Genomic DNA, 23,762 nt, shown 5'->3' with positions numbered 1-23,762 from the left:
ATGAAACTATTAACCCTTACTCTTCCTGCTACTTACTTTCTCTTATATATCAGTAATTTGTAACAATAATTTTTAGGGTTTTAACTTTTACTGCATTTCACGATAGTGGTCCTTTTATATAGATGACGTATCCTTACAAAATTTTGCATTGTACAAAGATGGCCACTATGGCACGATTGTCAGTTCGATCCAATCTGTTCTTCCTATCCATCATAACCGATTATAGAAAACTTTTTTTCCGATCAACTAAATTGTCATTCACAGTTGATTTGGGACATCTGATCGCTTGGGTGATTCTTTGATGAAAATCATACCATTAGTGGACACCTTAAAGATTCGATGCTGATTGTATCTGTCAGAAAGATAGCCCCTTGCCAATGCGAAACTTTACATTACAGTGCAACGCTATGGACCGTCATTCTACCGCCGCCTCCGATCGATTAAAATTGATCATCAAGTCATAACTTTGATTGATTTTTTCCAGCAAATGGATCAAAATTGCAATCAATGTAGCTTGTGGAGTCATAGATAACCGCCAGATTCGATCGGCGTGATCGAATTGGTTGGTAAAAATGTATGCACGTACAGCCAACTTTAGCCCTGTGAAATACCTAAAAGACGACAGTTTAAACATGTCTGACAATTCTACAGTATATTGTCAGGTTAACTCGATCTTATACTAAAGCTAAGTGTCCTGGGAACAAACAAATCTAACTGCAGTTTAAGCTAAGCATATTTCGCTGCTTACATCAAGTACAGGTTATTTTATAGATGGTTGGTTTATACCTGCTATCAGAACCACCGTGTTATTGCAATGAAGCCAGGGCCTGATTTTTCCATAAGGCACTGTAGGCACGTGCCTACAGGCGCCTGATGAGGAAAAGGCGGCTCATTCCCCTCCTTGAGTCCCTCCCTCCCTGCTTTACTGCAGAGTCCTGATGGAAGTGTAAATGAGAGGTTACTCACCCAGGTCTTGGCATTCCACTGACGAGATCTTCCTTCAGTCGGGGGCACCACTAGCTACTAAGTATTAGGTAGCCAAAGGTACCCTCAGTATTCAGGTGCATCTGTAGCTACCTATGACGGGCAAGGGAAGTAAGAAAGCAGTGACAGCTGGGCCAGCCAGCACACTTGCAGTGTAGTTCGGTAGGGATTTTTAAGTTCACGGAGGTTGAAGTATAGAGTGCCAGGACATCTGTGCCTATAGGCTCCTGTGATGTAACTTCGGGCCTGTATGAGGCCTATTTGGATATATAATTTTGTTGTATGCATCTATTAATTTTCTCGCCAAGAATATGTACATTAAACATTTACTTCATCTTAATTAAAAATATGTACTGCACAGCAAAAAGCCCAGAAAGTGGAGGACAAATGGATGAGGTATATCTATAATGCTATACAGTAGAGGCAGAGAAACAGAACTAATGGTTTAGTTTCAAGCCTTGCTAGTATAAATAGCAAGTACACAGTTACCTGCTGCCACCATGTGGCTGCCGGTGCACATTACAGAACAACAAATGTTAGTTACAGGATTTTTGTTCCTTTGACTGTCCTCTATTCTGTGGGCGGTAGGTTTTATAATTCATGTTTTTAATCTCTAAAGGGCACAGGAAATCTGTTTGGAAGGTGCCAATCATTGATACAATCCTGACTGTGCAATCTTACCAAAGTCTATGTAGTAGAAGGGTTAAAGGACAACAGACGTGAGAGGCATATGGAGGCTGCCATATTTACTTACCAGTTGCCCGGCATACTGCTGAGCTTTCTGGCATCAGTAGTGTCTGAATCGCACACTTGAAAGAAGCATATCCTCTCACTTCAGGTGTGCTTTAAAGGACAATTGAAGTGAGGAGATGGAAGCTGCCATATTTGTTTCCTTATATACAATACCAGTTGCCTGGCTGTGCTGCTGATCCTCTGCCTCTAAAGGTGGCCATACATCAGGCGATTTGGTGGCCGATTGACCAGCCGATTTAATTTTTTAATCGAAAGAAAATTGGAGCCGCCAAGTGCATGCCCGATCGTCTATGTGACCAATTTGGGACCGACATTGGACACATTATTTTGGTCGGACATGTTGCAAGAAGTAGGGCCTAATTGCTCGATCGGGTGCGTGGAGGTAACGGTAAGCGATATCGGGACGAGCAATAAACACGACGAAACCCCAACACTGTTCCCCCACGTGGTGGTCGGAGTAACAGGGGTGCATGTGTGACATCACACGCACCTGCATGTAGGCCTTCAACCACGTGAGGCATGTGCATGGAGCTAAAAGGTAATATATAGTGCACTAGGGGCAAAATATACATTAGGAGGACAGCATCAGGTCGGTGAGGTGGCGGACGTGGCGAGCTCGGCCAATTCACAAGAGATCTTGTGTTGAAACTGAACAGGAATTGGCCTGCAAGAGATTGGTCTCTTCGTTGAATCTGCCCAACATCGCTAGATGTATGGCTACCTCAGTACCTTTAGCCATAGACCCTGAACACGCATGCAGCAGATCAGGTGTTTGACATTATTGTCAGATCTGACTACATTAGCTGCATGCTTGTTTCTGCTGTTATTCAGACACTACTTCAGCCAAATTGACCAGCAGGGCTGCCAGGCATCTGGTATTGGTGTTAAAGAGGAAATAAATATGGCAGCCTCCATATTCTTCTCACTTCAGTTGTCCATTAACAGAGAACATACTTTGAATGGATACTTTAGGTTATCCTTCATATTACACGAAAGTGTTAAAATTGTATCATTATTGGAAACATTTACTAAAGGTGACGTAAACTTTGCAGTTTTTTTTTTTTTTAATCCAGTTCTCACCAGAGGAAACCTCCCTCAGACACCATTAGAACAGATTGACAACGTGGTTAGGAAGGCTGAAGCTTCATAGGGGCTTGTCAGAAAGCAAAGTGAGGTCAGGGAGCCACACTGCTGCCAGTAATACTGGGCAACTGACAAAGCATTTCTGCCAAAGGGCAGAGGGACAACCTGCTAGCCTCAACAAAACTCGTTGTTGCTGAAAGTTTAAAGGATAAGAACACAAGTGTAAAAAAAAAACCTGTTCCACAAAAGAAAGCCATTGCACTTCTAAATGATGAACGAGTAACTTTCTGAACACGAAAAGTCATCTTAACTTTCTGGCCTGTGTGGGTTTAGAGCAGTTTACCTCTTCCAGCAACACTTATGGAGTCAGCAAAAAAGAGTTAAAGGGAATCTGAAGCGAGAGGGTTATGGTGGCTGCCATATTTATTTCCTTTTTAACAATACCAGTTGCCTTGGCAGTTTGCTGATCTCTGGCTGCAGTAGTGTCTGAATCACACACCTGAAACAAGCAAATCCAGTCAGACTGCAGTCAGAAACATCTGATCTACAGGCTTGCTCAGGGTCTATGGATACAAGTATTAGAGACAGAGGATCATCAGGAGAGCCAGGTGATTAGCATTATTTAGAACGCCCTGTGGAGTTGGAGTCAGAGTCGAGGAGTCAGAGTCATTTTGAGTACCTGGAGTTGGAGTCGGTGGCGTTATAAACAGAAGGGTCGGAGTCAGGAGTCGGATGATTTTTGTACCAAATCCACAGCCCTGGTAAGTATTAGACTAAGGAGTCGGGAGTCATTTTGGATACCTGGAGTCAGAGTTAGAGTCTGTGGTCTCAAACTGAGGAGTTTGAGTTGAAGTTGGAGACGGATGATTTTTTTGCCTCCATATCCCTCTCACTTCAAGTTCTCTTTAAAAGGCCATTATCTGCTGTGGTGCAACTCTGATCAACCCTTTACTACTCTCAGTAAAGACCCAGAGGTCACAAAAGTGAAAGTGGGCCAGTGCGACCCACAGGAGCAGCTCAGCACCCCAGATCAGGTAGCCTACTTTTTTTTCATTTTATGAGCCCACCTCAACCTCTCTTTAAAGCACCACTGACCCAAGGCAAAGCTACCTACGGTAAGCACAGAAGTATGTCCCTTGCTGGGTCCACAAAACTCACTAAGTGGTTTGTTCCTCTCCTCGTTCCCCTGGTCTCCGTAATCCCTCGTTCGAAAATTTGACTTATGGCTCAAGTCAAATTTTCAGACAAGAGACAGGCTTGTTATGATATTCCCTCCTCTCACCCTCCCATTCCCTGTGATGTTCCCTCCTCTCACCCTCCCATTCCCTGTGATGTTCCCTCCTCTCACCCTCCCATTCCCTGTGATGTTCCCTCCTCTCACCCTCCCATTCCCTGTGATGTTCCCTCCTCTCACCCTCCCATTCCCTGTGATGTTCCCTCCTCTCACCCTCCCATTCCCTGTGATGTTCCCTCCTCTCACCCTCCCATTCCCTGTGATGTTCCCTCCTCTCACCCTCCCATTCCCTGTGATGTTCCCTCCTCTCACCCTCCCATTCCCTGTGAGGTTCCCTCCTCACACCCTCCCATTCCCTGTGAGGTTCCCTCCTCTCACCCTCCCATTCCCTGTGATGTTCCCTCCTCTCACCCTCCCATTCCCTCCTCTCAAAGAGAAACTTTACCAAAACATAGTGGTAGTGGTGGAGTGAATTCATTGCAAAATGAGAAGTTAAAAATAGAAGACAGAACCACATATGATTGATATTCATCATGTGATTTGATCCATCTTGAGCCTGCAGGTCATCACCTTTACTACTGCCAGGCAAAAAAAAACAAAAAAACACACCACCACCAACTGCCATTATCTATAAACACACTCAGTAACAATATGATAGGCTAAAAGGCTGAGATAGATATAAATATATATATATATATATATATATATACACATACAAAGGGCAGGTATGCTTTAAGTGATCCTTCAAAGTAGGTTATAAGTGAAAAAACAAAACCGGTTTGAAAAAGAAGTTGCAAGAACAGTTATAAGTTTAGGGAGAATGCTTTAACACTTTGTGGGATTCTTTAATGATTCCACCCATCACAGAACACAATTCAGCCTAATAATTCCCTTCAGCTCCTCATACCACAGCGGGCTTTTATACACACAGTAAAGGATATTCCAGCTCCACTTTAATGTCTTCTAACCGCCCCCGCAAGTCATCAGCGTCGTATTCACTGTGCTCCATAAATACGTTAATCTGCAACCTCAGTTCATCATTCTCCATTTCTTGCAGATCCTTGAAAAAATGGTGTCATTAGTGGCTATACAAAGTCTGCACAATCCCCGCTCTTCTAAAAGAAAAGTACATTAAAGAGTCTCTGTCATGAAAGAGCGTTTCTGGAAATGTCAATTCCTTCCCTCATGCTATTGTTGTTATCTTTTATTCATAAAGTGCCAACACATGTCACAATGCACTTGCTATAAATCTTCAGGCATATTGTTGACCCCTGCACTGGCAGTAGGCCTAGGCTCTCCCAAGATGCAGACTGTAGGCGACTATGGGTGTTCACCAGCACACCTCATAAGGGATTATGGGCCACCACGCCTTGTGGGTGACAGAATACTCTGCCGCCTAACAGCAACTAGGATGTGACCCCTGCACTGGCAGTAGGCCTAGGCTCTCCCAAGATGCAGACTCCAGGTGACTATGGGGTTTCATCAGTGCACCCCGCAAGGGATTATGGGCCACCATGCCTTGTGGGTGACAGAATACACTTCTGCCTAATAGCTACCAGGATGTGACCCCTGGGATTGCTCCATCAGTGACAGAGAGAACAGGAGGTACCATCATGGATTGACAGGTCTGGGGACTTTATCCAAAAAAGAAGAAAAGCAGGCGCGCACATCCAATGCAAAATTCAGTTTCATTTATTAATTAGAAAAAGTTAAAGGTACAGTACCATTGCTGAAGAGAGTACAAATCAGTGGGGGAAAGGTCTACAGCTGTTTCACGCCAATAGTGTGTGGCGCGAAACTGTACCTTTAACTTTTTCTAATTAATAAATGAAACTGAATTTTTGAATTAGATGTGCAGGCCTGCTTTTCTTCTTTTTTGGATATAGTGTGGACTAATACTGGGCTACTGCACTCCCCTTTCACGGTCCTGTGCACTGACTCTCCCTTAAACTGCATGAAAAGGTCTGGGGACTTTGTTTAACAATCCAAAAGGTTATGGCAGGCAGCAGTAAAATTAAGTCAGGAACAAGCCGGGTCACAATGGGAACATAAATACAATAAAAAGATGCAAGTAGCAGAGGTATAGACACACTCCTCCCTTCAGAAGCTACAGCTATGTCCTGCTACCAGGACTGACCTTATTGTAGGCCAAGCTGGTACAAGACTGTAGCTTGCGCATGTGCATAATTGTTCTCGGATGGATGTTGCTTGTGCACATGCGCAACACATGATGATGTAAAAAGCCTGCAACCACCAGGGTGTATGCACTAGCACAGACCCGTGTAACTTTGGTATCGGAAGCCAGGTTTTCACCAAAAGCACTGAAGATTAATTGCTGAGGTACATTGATTTTATTGAAAGCTTGCATTTTTCATCTCTGAGGCAGTGCGTGCCTTTCAGTGCCATGCTAAGAGGTGTCCCTATCTGCTGCCTGAGCTTGATAAATTCAGAGTCATTACATTCTAAACATGCCCGCCAGTTACATGTGGAAAACAGTATAAAGGCTGTATATAAATTGCATTCCTGACACCAAATCCTAACCTCCCTGTCTCACGCAATCTCCTTCTCCACACCGAGCCCTAGCCCCCCACCCCCACCCCTGCACCCCATGCCTAGTGCCTAAAAATAAAGGGAACCTGTAGTGAGAGGGATTTGGCGGCTGCCATAGTTATTTCCTTTTAAACAATACTAGTTACCTGGCAATATTACCAATCTCTTAGGCTTCAGTAGTGTCTGAGTCACACACCTGAAGCAAGCATGTAGCCAAGCTAGTCACATGCTTGATCAGGGTCTTTGGCTAAACGTATTAGAGGCAGATGATCAGCAGGTCAGCCTGGCAATCTGCATTGTTTAAAAGGAAAGACATATGTCAGCCACACCTCTTCTCCTAACCTTGTCCTAACCTCCGCCCTAAAAGTTATCTCTTTCCTGACACCTGGCCTTCCTGTCCAATGTGATTTGCTTCCTAACCCTATCTAATGGAACCAAATACTGACATCCCTCTACAGGTGTCGATCTCCAGTCCATATTCATGCCAGTGTTTAGGACTGAGAAATTGAGAAGTGTGTTCTACTTGATGAACAACACCATCCCTGATTAAGTCTAATCAATTAATTTAAGGTGTACCAAAAATGTGTGCGGACCTCGCAGGCTGGAGTTCAACATCCCTGCTCTACCCTATTCCCTCACACGAACTATCCTAACATCAGTGCCTAAGTATAATTGCTAATCCCTAACTGCTAACCATAAAGTTAATGGGGACCTTTTTTAAAAAAAAGCCAGATACTTACCTAGGGAGAGGGAAGGCTCTGGGTCCTATAGAGCCTTCCCTCTCTTCTCAGTTCAGTGCTGGCTCCCCTGTAGCAGTATTTGACTAAATTAGTCAAATACTGCTGTCTCCGTTGCCAAAGGGAGGCTTCAGAAGTCTTCGGGAGCAGAGTTCTCGGGAAGACGGGACGCTCCATACTGCACACGTGCGAGCGCCCTCTCTTCAGCATGTGCAGTATGGATCCACCTGTCTTCGGGAGGACCTGCTCCCGAAAACTTCCGAAGTCCCCCTCGGTGGGCGGGGGAGCCAGCGTCGCACAGAGGGCACCAGGAGAGGAGATGGAGGGCTCATTAGGACCCAGAGCCTTCTCTCTCCTTAGGCAAGTATCTGTTTTGTTTTTTTTAAAAAGACTCCCATTAGCTTTAACCATTATTCCAATTTCATCCCCTGCTGGTTACAGGTGTCCATCATCAAAATATTATGACCTGATCAGCATTACTTTCAATGCCGTCCTCATGTACGTCTCAGTAATGTGCTAACCTACATGTAAATATGCCTCTAATGTTATAAATTCTAAACAGGATGGACTGGGACCAATTTACAGACATCCACGTACCTTCAACAACTGGCTCAGGCCAGAACGCATCAACTCGCTGCGGATGTGAACACGGAAATCCAGCTCGTCTCCTTGGATGATGATGGCGTTGATTAGCAGCATACAGCTCACCTGAGGAACGCAAAATACAAACAGTCATAACTAATTTCATCTCTATCACCTTTCTTTCTTACTTATTAGCTTTGTTTTTTTGTTATTTTTAATAAAAGAGGTCTGTCAGCATGTCACGTCACGCGATAGGGTCAGAAGCCACATAGTGATTGGTTGCATTGTGCTTGAGCAGGCCAGGCCTTCCTAGCCTCCCCTCAACTATGATAGCGGTGGTCTAATATTATGTCCCTAGTCCCATGTTACATATTTACAAACTGTTTTAAGGTTAAAAAAGGTATTGTTAATAGGATTATTCTAGCTTGCTTGCAAACGTAATGCAGATTGTGAGCAGCTTGGGTTTGGGCCAATTCAAACCGCCAGGAATGGCATCTGATTGGCCCAATTCTAATCTGCACACATTGGCATTAAAGTGGTATGCAACTCAGCATTTCTTCTTTGCTCTATAACATACAATCTACTACCAAACCCATTCAAACAGTTAAACACAGCTCTTCTTCAATGAAAAACTCGCTGCAGCATCCAAAGAGGTGAGAATATTATCTTTTGCTTACATTGCTTTGTCTGCTACAATTCGTATACATTCATAGCTATGCTGAAAATTATCTCTCTCTGCTGTAGAAGCAAAGAGCTGAGAAGTGATCACTGGATAGATTTTAATATATAAATACAGCAGCTATGCAGTAAATGAAAATGGCAGCTTTCAGTGCAGATAAACTGTACTTTGGGACCGTGTCATTTGTAAACAGACTGCATTATTTGTGCACGAAAGCAAATACGGCAACTGTATGGGTAACAAAAAGTAGGAAAACACATCTTTGTTGAATGTTATGTCATAGTTTTGTCCCACTTTAAAGTGGTCTGAAACCAGAGCCAGGACAAGGTCCTCCAGCACACAAGGCTGAGACACCAAAGTGCGCCCCCCCCCCCCCCCAATCCCTCCTACCCCAGCTGTCCCACACTGATTGCTATTAGACGAAGAGGCCACCCAGGGCCCCCAACACCTTAATCTCTAGTTATCTGGCTTGCAGTCACTGCCATGTATCCCCTTTTCTTATTTATCTTTGCTTCAAACACAATAGGGGACTGATAGCTGAGTGAGTTGTGCACCCCCCCCCCCACTGCGCCCTGAGGCTGGAGCCTCTCTCGCCTCGGCCCTGCTTCCTGCCTACAGAGAGAGGGATGGGTCAACATCCCCTAACACCTCGAAAGTGGTTGCTTGTCAGAAACCTACCTTTGTGAGTATATCTTATATTGTTTATTTTTACCATATTGGGCAAAAAATACTACACTATAGTGGGCTCTTGATTTCTCTAGTGTGGTTACAAGTTTAGAAAGTCAAAAAATAAGAACATTTATATGGCATATCTCTCTCTCAAATGAAAGATAGCCTTTTTAATTAGTTTGTGGATTGGCGGGCTATTTTTTATTTTATGGGTTTAAGTTTTATGCATTTCCATTGAAACATCAGATTTATAGAGCTGCCCTTTACAAGCCTGTATAAATGAGGGCTCATTTCAGTCTATAATCACTCAGTCTGGCGGAGCAGTGTGGCAGTGAAATTGTACTAATCAATGTATCCTTTGTTAGATCTCTGGGTGTTTCCTATTTTAAAGTGTTTCTTTTTCATGTAAGTAACAAGGGTAATTATGATATATTACGGACTTCTCGGCACTCTCAAAGTGGGACTTATCTACGGGAAACAAAATAGCTTAAATGGAGGGTACTAATGTGGCTATCAGAGACCAGCTGTTTTATGCAGATGATTAACAAGGCTCTGGTTAGTTTGGCTAAGTGACCTCTATGCTATGGGCCTGTTTTATATTATTCTAATACAGCATTTATTTAAAGTGCGTACTTATACATGAGTGTGCTTAAATAAGGTACTGGTTAATAAAGCAGCATATTCACAGTACCCATTTTATTTCTGCCACATTTCAGATTAAAGAAGGTCATACACACATCAATTTTCCTGTTCGATACTTTGCACATTTCAATTTATCGCACAACATGTGGACAGGATGGAAAATTTCTGTCAATCGGGGGAAGCAGAGCAAGGAACGGCAATAGATTAATAAGCCATACTTTTGCATTGCGTTGAACACTGCAGTTCAATCTATTCTCAAGACAGTACCAGCTGAAATCTTTTTGTTCCCTCTCCAATACGATTCTGATCAGTAAAGAATTGATTACTGCACCACATCGGGGTGGGGGTTTATTGATATGTGTATGGGTACCTTAAGACCCTTGAGGCTGCTTAGTCCCTCGCTGTCTCACCGGGTAGCTCCTATCCCCCGCAATACAGCACTGAACGCTTGGTCGAGCGTGCTCCCCCGTCACACTCCAGCAGCTGGGAGCGTTCTCCGCTTGCACAGTCCTACTGCGCAGTCCCAGAACCCTCCCAGGGACGGGAGCGCAGAGGGGGAGTGTGCCTAGCTGGGTTACGCATGAACAACGAAACACGGCCAGGCTTTCGGGCCTTATTGCGGAGGACAGGAGCTACCTGGAGAGACAGCGAGGGACTGAGCGGCCTCAAGGGAGCTTAAGGCAGCCCCAGGTAAGTAAAGAACATGAGATGGCTTTCATCTCAGGTACACTTTAAAAAAAGAACTCAGTAAGGGGTCTTTGGACAAGGCTCCTTAACTAATCCTGGTCACCTGTGGCATGCACTTTAAAGAGAACCAGAGACGAATAAATATATTTATACATACCTGGGGCTTCCTCCAGCCCCATAAGCCTGGATCGCTCCCACACTGCCTTTCTCCGCTGCCTCTGTCTGCCGGTACCGGGTCCCATACTTTCGGCCAGTCGACGCAAGCGAAGTGCGCTCCCTCCGTACTGCGCAGGCGCATGCGTACAAAGCCAGAGGGAGACCCTGCGCATGCGTACAACTGGTCGTGACCGGCGGAAGTGACGGGACCTGGTACCGGCGATAGAGGCAGCAGAGGGTGGCGGCGTGGGAGCGATCCAGGCTTATGGGGCTGGAGGAAGCCCCCAGGTATGTATAACATCTTTTTTCTTTTTTTACATAGGCTTCGTCTCTGGTTCCCTTTAAGTCCACCAAGTAAAAAAGCATGATATAAATGCGTCTTCTCCCTTGTCTAAACAAATGCATGATGTTCTTAAACAGAAAAAAAGTGTTATTAATACCTTAAGTGCTACAGGAGTTCCGCTTTTTAACCCATCCAAGAGAGGTTTAAACCGTTCCATTTCAGCCATTTCAGCTTTTTCAGTGAGTGCTTCCAGCACACGTTCATGCCTAAAAGCAACAAAAGCAAACATAACAACAAATAGGAAAACCTTCTAAGTCACAGAAAAAGGGTATTAAAGAAAAAGGTAAAAGAAAAAAAAAAGAAAAAAAAAAAAAAACAATATAAAAAATCATAAGCACAGAACTGTAACAGGGTTCTAAACAAAAAGTATAGACTGCCCATTTCCTACTTGATGAACAAGAATTTTTAAGTCAGATCCCAGGAATTTTTATTTTACATTTTTGTCAGTATTGGAAATAACTGCTGGATCACCCTTTTAGCTTTTTCTGATCTTATTTAAAGGGACTCCGAGCAGTGCAAAAACTATGGAAAGATGCATATCATTTTAAAGCTCTTTCTCCTCTTTCCAATGATATATAAACCGGAACCCTACGCCTTTTAGTTTTCGCTATTTTCGCGATTGAAATTGCCGCGGCCGCGATCTCAATCACGAAAATAGAGAAAACTAAAAGGCGTAGGGCGACGATTAACCCCTTTGGCGGTATGAAAAATACCGCCAGGGGGCAGCGCAGCATTTTTTTAAAATTTTTTTTTTTTTTTAAATCATGTAGCGAGCCCAGGGCTCGCTACATGATAGCCGCTGCTCAGCGGCATCCCCCCGCCCGCTTCGATCGCCTTCGGCGATCTCCGATCAGGAAATCCCGTTCAAAGAACGGGATTTCCTGGAGGGCTTCCCCCGTCGCCATGGCGACGGGGCGGGATGACGTCAGCGACGTCGGGACGTCATTGGGACTCCAGATCCAACCCTCGGCGCTACCTGGCACTGATTGGCCAGGCAGCGCACGGGGTCTGGGGGGGGAGGGGGGCCGCGCGCCGCACCGGATAGCGGCGATCGGGCGCGCGGCGGCGATCGGGGTGCTGGCGCAGCTAGCAAAGTGCTAGCTGCGTCCAGCAAATAAAAAATTATTTAAATCGGCCCAGCAGGGCCTGAGCCGCACCCTCCGGCGGCTTACCCCGTGTCACACACGGGGTTACCGCTAAGGAGGTTAAGGGGTCTTCAGAGAGAGGAGAAAGAGCGCTTTAAAATGACATCCATCTTTCCATAGTTACATTGCAGTACACAGGGCGACTTTTTTTCAAAGTCAGCAGCTCCATTCAGCAGAAAAAGTCGCCCTGTGTAATACAATGTAACTATGGAAAGCTCTCTTTCTCCTCTTTCTGACGACCCCTAAATCGTCGTCCTACGCCTTTTCGCGGCAATTTCAATCGCGAAAATAGCAAAAACTTAAAGGCGTAGGGCGACGTTTTATATATCATTGGAAAGAGGAGAAAGAGAGCTTTAAAATGATATGCAACTTTCTATAGTTTCTGCACTGCTTGGAGTCCCTTTAAGGATTTCACTTCCTGTGACTCACCTGCAATATTTCTACTCTCTACGGAGTCACAAGTACAAAAAAATGGCTGCTCTTGCCTTGGTAAAGGGTATGACAAGGGGCAAATATACCTCTGTATTGGGTATCTATGAGATTACTTTAAACCATTTAATAAAAGTGGTTCTTCTTTAAATGGACATTGAGGTTGGTTTACTACGATTGGAGAACACGAAGTGAAAAAGGAAGGTCTGCTACACAGCTACTCTCACCTGGGTCATATCTGAATACAGTGGATTTTTAGAAAGGTTGGTATGCTGGTTGTTGTAGTGTGCGCACACTTTTACTTTGAGAGCTTTCTAAAGTAAATCCATGTTGTCTGGGATGTATTAAAGCTCTTGTCATGGGTGAGGCAAGCAACTGCAATTGCACAAACAAATGTACTCTTTTTTTGAGCAGCCCTTGCTGTATTTTGAAAAGACCCAGAAATTTGCTCTCTTAAAACAGAAGGTATTGCGGTTACTCAGGTTGAAGTGAGCATATGAGGTGTCCCACAATGCATCACTGCTGAATATGCAAATCATCTCTGTTCTCCCTGATAGCTAAACACGCCTTCAGAATGCAATGATGTGTCAGCGTGTTCATATTACAGAGGTTGTAATATAAGTTGGTATAACTGTTTTGAAGAACTTCATGTATATCATCTTTAGTTTTGACTTAATAGTATTTAATAATTGAAAATATGTTATTCTTAATAAAGGGCCTTTTTTGGGTACTGTTTTCATGATAATTTGCTTAAATAGTTTTGACTCTACAGCCTCTTTAAGTGCATTTTGGGTTTATTGTTACGATTGCGTAGAAGGGAACAAGAACAAGGGCAGAACCATAAGCTAAAAGACTAGAACGTTGCTTCGCATTCTGATTCATTCTTGCTCGGTTATTCAATAATTTATTGGCTGTGCTGGTCTTTTTGCCAATCCAAAGGCAGCAATTCCAATGACCGGTGGCATCCACTGCCACACAAGGTTGAGAAACAGTTTGTGGCCAAGGATATCTTGTCGTGGACTGGCATTTCTTCACGCACAGTTATTCTTTGCCGCTCATTGTAACCATTTTTTGGAAGCTGTTCTGTTACAATTCTACAATCGGGTTCTTTCTGATCAATCGCTTTCAGGCTTGAAAAACACTGCAGAGCGTTTTTTGGGCAATTTTCGTAAAAAAAACCTGCTCCCATTGACTTGCATTGAAATCGTAGAAAAGAAAATCTCTTCAAAAACAAAATCGCTGTCTTACCACAATTTTATTGCAAGTCAATGGATGCGTGTTTTCAAAAACAAAAAACGACCCAAAAGACGCTCTCTGGTGCAACAGGGTCCTCAGAACAGTTTTGATCTTTGTGTAGCTTCAGTCCATTTGCAAAAAAGTAGGGGATATTATTAAGATTGCCATAAAGGGTACCGCATTAGTCAGTAGATGAAACTAATAACAACAGGTTTGCCTTTTCGAATATACTTTGCCTTTAACTACGATCCAACACATTTTGTACTTTGCCGGAAGTGGTTTAGGCATTCTATAGAACAAATGGATTTTGCACTTTGCCTGTAACATATTTCCTTCAAATACTTGAATCCAAAGAAGACAGACCGCCAGGCAATTTTTCAATTTTTAAAAGAGGTGGCAGTCAAACCCTTCATTTTCTTCTCACTTCAACTTCTTTAAAGGGAAATATAAAAAATTCTACTTCAATGGCTATCTTTTGACAGAGAATAAGAGAGTTGGGCCTACATGTTCTCTGGCTGTGGCAGAATGCAGAGAGCAGACAGCAGCTTCAAAGCATCAATCATCATGGCAGGAACGGAAGGGTCCACAGCTCTGGCCAGAAGCAAGATTCCATCCTCCGTCTCCAGCATGGTCTTTATTCCAAACTGCAAACAGAGACAAGAGAGTACACGATAAAACACCAAAACAAATCTTGGGCAAAATATTTATGAACCACTATCGCCAAAAAATAGTAACGTTCAAAATACATGCATATAAAATGTACCTTTCTTCCAGGGTAAAGTGTACCATAAATTACCTTTCTCCTATGCTGCTGAAAAGGTTGCCACTAACGACCCAATCCACCCGACGATCAAGGGTTTCTAATCACCACTATAATCAATCACACTAACGAACAAAAATGTACCGATCAAATCAGATTAGTGGACCAATCCATTTTTCCAATCAATCTCAATAAACTGATCCAATTGTTTGTTTTTCCAATCGACTGGTTCCAACCCATTAATCTGATCTAATAGCACTGTTTTGTTTGTTAGTGTGCACGATTATTAATTTCTGATTGATTATAGTGGGAAATGGAAACAATCAATCGTCCAGTGGATTTGATTGGTAGTGGCCACCTTAAAGGGAACCTAAACGAAGGATATGGATTTTTCCTTTTAAAATAATACCAGTTGCCTGACTCTTTAGCTGATCCTGCATCTCTAATACGTTTAGCCACAGCTACTCAACAAGCATGCAGATCAGGTGCTCTGACTGAAGTCAGACTGGATTAGCTGCATGCTGGTTTCAGGTGTGTGATTCAGCCACTACTGCAGCCAAAGAGGTCAGCAGGACTGACAAGCAACTGGTATTGTTTAAAAGGAAACATCCATATCCCTCTCAGTTAAGGTTCCCTTTAAAGAGCAGACAGATCTGACAGATTTTGGACTAATCCATCTCCTCATGGGGGGGGGGGTTCTCTACATTTCCTTTAATCTTTACAAAAGCAATTCCTGGAGAGGATCTTAACAAAGATGTCGACCAGCCTCCCTACTTGCTTGTGAATCATCCAGCTGCAGATGAACTACAAGTTTCAGCACATGAGTCACATGCTGTGCTGAAACTTGTAGTTCATCTGCAGCTGGATGATTCACTTCCTTGCTCTGTTTATAATTGATTCCTCTGATGCAGAATTTCCCACCCCCATCAATCTCTAACTATGATAGATCTTTCTTATGAAGTTCCATGATTGGTGAAGCTGTAGGGATTACACAGATGAATGTATGCCGCCATGCCGCACCGCAATCCGGTCTTCTGCCCGTGACTTTCAGAAGTGTCACCGGAACAATCCATACTCCTCACAAGGACAGAATAAAAACGGAGTTTAACAAATAAATGCATAACTGTGCACGGTAACAGTCCGCATGTCGCTGAACCATTCTCACCCCATTCTACACACTTCATTTACTCTCTCCTAAGTACCTACATACAGTAAACCATCATTTGCATGTGCTATGGAACAGGCCAGGAAAACTCGCTGCCACAAATGAGCCAATCTTATTCAATAACAGGTCTCAATGACATCACAGAGTCCTTCAAAATCTAATTCATTTTTGACTTTTCTATTATCTCACCAATCCAAATATACTTCTACAATACAGTTCTTCTAAAAAAAAAAAAAAATAGCATATTGTGATAAAGTTCATTATTTTCTGTAATGTACTGATAAACAAACTTTCATATATTTTAGATTCATTACACACAACTGAAGTAGTTCAAACCTTTAATTGTTTTAATATTGATGATTTTGGCATACAGCTCATGAAAACCCAAATTTCCTATCAAAAAATTAGCATATTTCATCCAACCAATAAAAGAAAAGTGTTTTTAAACAAAAAAAAAGTCAACCTTCAAATAATTATGTTCAGTTATGCACTTAATACTTGGTCGGGAATCCTTTTGCAGAAATGACTGCTTCAATGCGGCGTGGCATGGAGGCAATCAGCCTGTGGCACTGCTCAGGTGTTATGGAGGCCCAGGATGCTTCGATAGCGGCCTTAAGCTCATCCAGAGTGTTGGGTCTTCCGTCTCTCAACTTTCTCTTCACAATATCCCACAGATTCTCTATGGGGTTCAGGTCAGGAGAGTTGGCAGGCCAATTGAGCACAGTAATACCATGGTCAGTAAACCATTTACCAGTGGTTTTGGCACTGTGAGCAGGTGCCAGGTCGTGCTGAAAAATGAAATATTCATCTCCATAAAGCTTTTCAGCAGATGGAAGCATGAAGTGCTCTAAAATCTCCTGATAGCTAGCTGCATTGACCCTGCCCTTGATAAAACACAGTGGACCAACACCAGCAGCTGACATGGCACCCCAGACCATCACTGACTGTGGGTACTTGACACTGGACTTCAGGCATTTTGCAATTTCCCACTCCCCAGTCTTCCTCCAGACTCTGGTACCTTGATTTCCGAATGACATGCAAAAGTTGCTTTCATCCGAAAAAAGTACTTTGGACCACTGAGCAACCCTCTAGTGCTGCTTCTCTGTAGCCCAGGTCAGGCGCTTCTGCCGCTGTTTCTGGTTCAAAAGTGTCTTGACCTGGGGAATGCGGCACCTGTAGCCCATTTCCTGCCCACGCCTGTACACAGTGGCTCAGCATGTTTCTACTCCAGACTCAATCCACTGCTTCCGCAGGTTCCCCAAGGTCTGGAATCGGTCCTTCTCCACAATCTTCCTCGGGGTCCGGTCACCTCTTCTCGTTGTGCAGCGTTTTCTGCCACACTTTTTCCTTCCCACAGACTTCCCACGGAGGTGCCTTGATACAGCACTCTGGGAACAGCCTATTCGTTCAGAAATTTCTTTGTGTCTTACCCTCTTGCTTGAGGGTGTCAATGATGGCCTTCTGGACAGCAGTCAGGTCGGCAGTCTAACCCATGATTGGGGTTTTGAGTAATGAACCAGGCTGGGAGTTTTTAAAAGCCTCAGGAATCTTTTGCAGGTGTTTAGAGTTAATTAGTTGATTCAGATGATTAGGTTAATAGCTCGTTTAGAGAACTTTTTCATGATATGCTAATTTTTTGAGATAGGAATTTGGGGTTTTCATGAGCTGTATGCCAAAATCAATATTAAAACAATAAAAGGCTTGAACTACTTCAGTTGTGAGTAATGAATCTAAAATATATGAAAGTCTAATGTTTATCAGTACATTACAGAAAATAATGAACTTTATCACAATATGCTAATTTTTTTAGAAGGACCTGTATTAACCTCCCTGGCATTCAGGATTTCTGTGCAAAAAGTGATCTAAATTTATTTTCATAACCTTTTTTCCCTGTAACTTGCCATAATGTGTCAAGCAAGGGTCTAGTATACAGTGCAGGAGAGTATTAACGTGTATGCACCTCAATACCGTTCACAGCACGTTTTGTATTGACGTGTATAACCGTCAATACTGCTAGGGGAGATCGTACATTCACCAGCAGCAATATTTGTGGCAAAAATCTTGTAAGAGGATCAGTAATAAACAGGCACAGAGCTTGTCCTGCTGCAAGCCCAATAGTTGGCCTTAAAGGAAACCAGAGATGAGTTTTATACATAGCTGGGGCTTCCTCCAGCCCCATGCACACGGATTGCTCCCACGCCGCTGTCCTCAGTCTTCTGTATCGCCGATACCTGGTCCGATAACTTCGGCCAGTTGTGGCCAGTCTGTGTAAGAAAAGTGCACCCTCTACGTATATTTCCGGCGGCCACTGGAGAGATACTTAGAGGAATCGAGGGATCCATCGTACTGACCATGCTCTAGTGGAATGGAGGGTCACAGACGAAAAACTGAAGCACGGATAAGTTTTCCATCCATGCCAGTGTGACCCGGGCCTTAATCAGGCTGCACCACAGAGATATCAATTAAAACTAAAACGAATAAATGTTACACCAGGTGCCATTTATTATACGTACATTATTGTTCATGAAAGCCTTTAAACAGCGGATGATTTCATGCTCACTTCTAGTATCCCGAGACCTGGAATGAAATAAAACACAAATGTCCAAAAACTCATTCTGACTTGAATAACATTCGCTGAAGTGGTAACTTGCTAAACTAACTAAAGGAGGCCATACACTCTTCAGTTGTCGCAGACAGATTTGATCATCCTGATCGGAAATCTATAGCACAACGAGCCACATCGATGGTCTACTTGATCGACTGGCAGCAAAATTGATCAATATTACAATTGGACCAGATGAAAGTGAAAGCCATGGCTTTGATAAACTTCTTCATTACGGTCAAGTAATGCCACTAATTCATCAATGAAAAGAAAAACCATACAACAGACGGGTGGGTGCCTCTCAGGCCTACCCCTTCAGCAGAAGTGTAGCAATAGGGGATGCAGAGGCTGGGACTGCATCGGGGCCCCTAGACTCTGGTAAAATAACATTTTGTTTTTTACACTTTGGCTAATTTTTGTATAGTAAAGAAAAAGTGGTTTCCTTTGGCCATATTGCGAAAATATGATGTATTTTCCTGAATATTTTCTCGAAATCGAAAACAGAATTTTCAATGTGAAAATCACTTCGGCAAAAATGTTGCCAGCAACACAGATTAAAGAGACACTGAAGCGAAAAAAAAATGATGATATTATGATTTGTATGTGTAGTACAGCTAAGAAATAAAACATTAAGATCAGACACATCAGTCTAATTGTTTCCAGTACAGGAAGAGTTAAGAAACTCCAGTTGTTATCTCTATGCAAACAAGCCATTAACTCTCCGACTAAGGCTCAACACACACCATACAATCTTGGTTGTTCAATCTTACCACTTTCATGTAGTATAAGAGCTTATACAATCAATCATTCAAGGTATTTTCAATCTGTTGGCCATTGTACTACATAGATTTGGTAAATCTGTACAACCAAGATTGTATGGTGTGTGTTGAGCCTAAGTCTTAAGCTGCCCATACACTCGTCAGATTGGCAGCAGATAGATAAGAAATGCATCTGATGATCTATCTGATGCAGTTTAGAACATTTTTTTACCAGGATAGAATTCCAATAGATTTCAGTTTGAAATCTATTGAAACTTGATCTGATGGCATTTTTTTGCCATCAGATTTCCATTAAGGCCAATGCAAACTGATAAGCAATCTCATCAGATCGACCTAAATTTTCCACCCTGCCACTTCGATGGAAATCCATCGAAATCAATCAAAATCGGCCATCGATCGGTCGATTGGCCAACCGATTTGCAAACGATCAATCGATCGATCGGGATCGATCGGTCGGCCAGAAAATCGGCTGAGTGTATGGGCCCCTTTAGTCATGGAGAGGGCTGTTATCTGACTTTTATTATCTCAACTGTAAGTGAATTGTTTACTTTTCCTCTGCTAGAGGAGAGGTCATTACTTCACAGACTGCTCTGAAAGACTCATTTTGAATGCTGAGTGTTGTGTAATCTGCACATGTTATAGAATGATGCAATGTTAGAAAAAACACTATATACCTGAAAATAAAAGTATGAGAATATTTTCTTTGCTGCTAATCTTCTAGTACACAACCAATTCACTATATCATATTTTTTTTCGCTTCAGTGTCTCTTTAAGGGCTCGTTTCCACTATCGCGAATCTGCATGCGTCCAACGCATGCAGATCCGCACATGTAATACAAGTGGATGGGCCTGTTTCCACTGTAGCGTTGTTGAGGTGCGTTTTTTTCAGCGTGAAAAAAACGCACAAAAGAGCCAACGATTTCGCCTGCGTCGGGAATCCGTGCGAATCGCCGCTAATGTATTTAATAGTAAAAACGCATGCGTTTGTTACATGCGTTTTTACCCGCGATTTCGCACCTTTTTCAATTTTATTTAGCCCTGGCAGTGTCATGGTTAATTTCGCATGGCACCCTGCCATGCGAAATCGCATGCGAAATCGCGGGTAAAAACGCATGTGGAAACGCATCCGCATGCGTTTTTACAAGCGTCGGAATGCGGCCGAAATCGCGTCGCAACAGTGGGAACGAGCCCTAACACCCCTATATTTTAATTGAATAGTGGTAATACTAACAAGCTATTTTCGATGACGCATCTCCTTCGGCAGGTTTTGGGGCTCCATATCAATACAGTGCTTAGGGTCCCATGTAAAACTCACACTGGGGTCCAGAGCTCCTTAGTTACGTCACTGCCCTTTAGCCCAGGCTTGGAGGATTTTGGCAACTAGAGGGTTCGCTTTTAGATTAATGAGGGAAGTGTAAAATATAATGCCCCAAACTGGGCTTTAATGCCAACTGATGTACAATAAGGTAACACCTCATAAGCAACATGAAAAATATATTTTCTAGTCAAACAGCAAGGCTGCCCTAACTTTACGTAAGCTTCCTATCTATTATTTGCAGGATTAGTGCTGCCCATGCTAAATTACACAGCAAAGGATAGCCTAAAGCCTTGTAGGCAGCCATACTTACATAGACTGATCTTCTTGCAGTCTTTTTAGGATTTCAAGGAGGCAGGAAAGACCTTCTGCACCAAAGTTCTGCACCCAACTAAGACAAAAACATCAAAAAAATTTATGTAAGCATTGCAAACAATAAGGTTATATTGTAAAAACAGCTGTTTTGTAACATATCCCTAAAATATCATTTACAACAGTAAATCCACCTAGAGCTATATGTTAACTTTAGATTTAGTACATCCGGTGTGTCCAGCCAATACTTTTTCGTTAAAAAAATTAGCAGTTAAAATCTGGTAGAACTGACAGGTTATGGACTAGTCCATCTCCTTATGGGGGGGGCCTCTGGGTTTCTTATGTTTTCAAAACCATTTCCTGAAAGGGAACCTGAAGGGAGTAAAATTATTTAAAATAAACACATAACGTAGCTGCAAATGAATATTACATACTTACCTCACCTTCAGTTCCTCTCAGAATTTCACATTTTTTTCCTTACAGTGATCCCTTCCAGTTCTGACAATATTTTGTCACAACTGAAATATACCAGTTGCTGTCAGTTATATATCAGCAGCGGTCAGTTACAACTGAATGTGCAAGGTAATGTCCATGTTGCCCTATGGCTCAAGTGGGTGATATTACAGTTTAAAGAGGAACTCCAGTGAAAATAATGTAATAAAGTGCTACATTTCTACAATAATTATGTATAAATGTTTTAGTCATTTTTTGCCCATTGTAAAATCTTTTAACCGCTTCAAAACTGAGGGGTTTTACCCCTTCAGCATCTGAGCAATTTTCTCCTTTCAGCTCTCCTTACATTAATTCGCCTATAACTTTATCATTACTTATCACAATTAAATGAACTATATCTTGTTTTTTTCGCCCCCAATTAGGCTTTCTTTAGGTGGGACATTATGCCAAGATTTTTTTTATTCTAAATGTGTTTTACTGGGAAAATAGGAAAACATTTGGAAAAAAATCATTTTTCAGTCTTCGGCCATTATAGTTTTTAAATAATGCATGCTGCTGTAATTAAAATCCATGTAACTTATTTGCCCATTTGTCCTGGTTATTACACCGTTTAAATTATGTCCCTATCACAATGTTTGGCGCCAATATTTTATTTGCAAATAAAGGTGCATTTTTTTTCAGTTTTGCATCCATCTCTAATTACAAGCCCATCATTTATAAAGTAACAGTGTTATGCCCTCTCGATATACATATTTAAAGATTTCAGTCCCTAAGATAACTATTTGTTTTTTGTTTTTTATTGCATTTTTTTTTACTTTTTTATTTTAAAAAAATAGTAACAATTGGGGAGTGTGGGAGTTAATGAGTTAATTTATATTGTAAAATAATGTATTTGTATAGGAAAATTGTTTTTGGGTGTAGTTTTACTTTTTGGCCACAAGATGGCCACAGTACATTTTTGTGAATGAGTTCTGCAAGTGTAAGAAGTACGCTTGCAGGAAGTTCAGGGAGGCTGGGAAACTTTTTTTTTTTTTTCTTCACAATGATCGCGCTGCTTCTCATAGAAGCAGCCGATAATTGCTGGGGGGCAGAGATTAACGAAAGGGAATGGTTTTTCCCATTCATGGATCCCTGGGCGAGCGGCCGGCGGCGTGCACGGGCACGTGCGAGCAGGAGCGCGGACATCGGCGGCAGCGTTGGGAGGTGCGTATATCTACGCTCCGTATGGGGAACTAAAGTTCGAAAGGAGCGTAGATATACTGTACCCAGGCGGCGAAGTGGTTAAATCCCCGATTTACATTATGACATTAATTACATGGTGACATGTTTACTGTTGGCAGGTGATGTAGCTGCTGCATGCTTTTTTGTCAGTTGGAAACAGCTGTGAACAGATATTTCCCACAATGCAAAAAGGTTCACAGACAGGAAACTGCCAGGAGTAACACAGTCCTCAGAGTTTCTTGTGGGAGGTGTTTCACCACAATATCAGTCATACAGTGCGCCCTCATGGTCTGTTTGTAAAAAGGAATAGATTTCTCATATAAAAGGGGGTATATCAGCTACTGATTGGGATAAAGTTCAATTCTTGGTCGGAGTTTCTCTTTAAGTGTGCTGACCAGGAAGCTGTTATGTGGTAACAACCATTTTTTAAATGGAGGATGGAGAATACCATTAATCACAGTGGACAAAAGGGACGCAGGAGAGGAGAAAGAGATTGACGACTAGACTACACAGGAGGTAAGTATGACATGTGTGTGGTTATTTTGACTTTTTATTTTCAGTTCAGTTCAGTCTAACTGCCAAAATAGTGAGCAGGTTAGTAGGGAGGTTGGCTGCTGATATTTTACCATTTTGGCAGTTAACCTGCAGTTCATGAAATGCTTTTGAAAACAAAGAAAATCCAGAGAATCCACCATGAGGAATAGTCCAAAACCTGTCGGTTAATAGCTTATTTTGTTAGCTGGAGTGGTCCTTTAATGTACGCAATATCTGAAATAGTAGCATAGTAATCTGGCTTTGGAATACTTTATCCAGCGAGGCGAACGTAGATTTCCGGATATCTAATGATTTATGGGAGAGCAGAGGGTTATTAACCCCACTACCTGCCAATCACGGCAGCATTCACACAGAGCCTTATATTAAAGGCTGTTGCACACACTGTCATTTTCCTGTCAAATTGAAGGGGCAATGGATCATTTCCGGCACGTCGTATCTGCTCCGGATCGAGAACGAGGTCAATTGTGTGTGGAAGTGATCTAAAAATCAAATCCTGTTCTTGATCGAGAGCAGGTCAGACATGCCCGATCTTACCGGGAAAATTGCATCGTGTGTACCAGCCTTTACAGCTTCTGTCACTTTTTTTCTACACTTGGTCCACTTTAACCAATTAGAGAATAAAGCTGGCCATACACTTATAGATTTCCACCCAATGTTATAAAATGATTGATTCCTTCCTGAAAAGAATCTA

The 23,762-nt window shown here is 42.5% G+C and overlaps 1 protein-coding gene across 1 annotated transcript in view; it reads right to left on the bottom strand.

Annotated features, from left to right (window-relative positions):
• Positions 1-23,762, bottom strand: part of DIAPH1 (diaphanous related formin 1) — a 239,636-nt gene that overhangs the window by 50,591 nt on the left and 165,283 nt on the right. Inside the window, exons 6-11 of the mRNA XM_068277775.1 lie at positions 20,844-20,921; positions 18,348-18,411; positions 14,414-14,553; positions 11,197-11,305; positions 7,939-8,049; positions 4,996-5,114 (exon numbers count right to left, since the gene is read on the bottom strand). Coding sequence (XP_068133876.1) covers positions 4,996-5,114; positions 7,939-8,049; positions 11,197-11,305; positions 14,414-14,553; positions 18,348-18,411; positions 20,844-20,921 — 621 coding nt within the window. The remainder of the gene's footprint in view (positions 1-4,995; positions 5,115-7,938; positions 8,050-11,196; positions 11,306-14,413; positions 14,554-18,347; positions 18,412-20,843; positions 20,922-23,762) is intronic.

The sequence above is a fragment of the Hyperolius riggenbachi genome, chromosome 3 (genome assembly GCF_040937935.1).
Source record: "Hyperolius riggenbachi isolate aHypRig1 chromosome 3, aHypRig1.pri, whole genome shotgun sequence".
NCBI classification, from domain to species: Eukaryota; Metazoa; Chordata; class Amphibia; order Anura; family Hyperoliidae; genus Hyperolius; species Hyperolius riggenbachi.
Note: the sequence above shows the minus strand (reverse complement) of the source record. Positions and strands in the feature narration are given on the sequence as shown.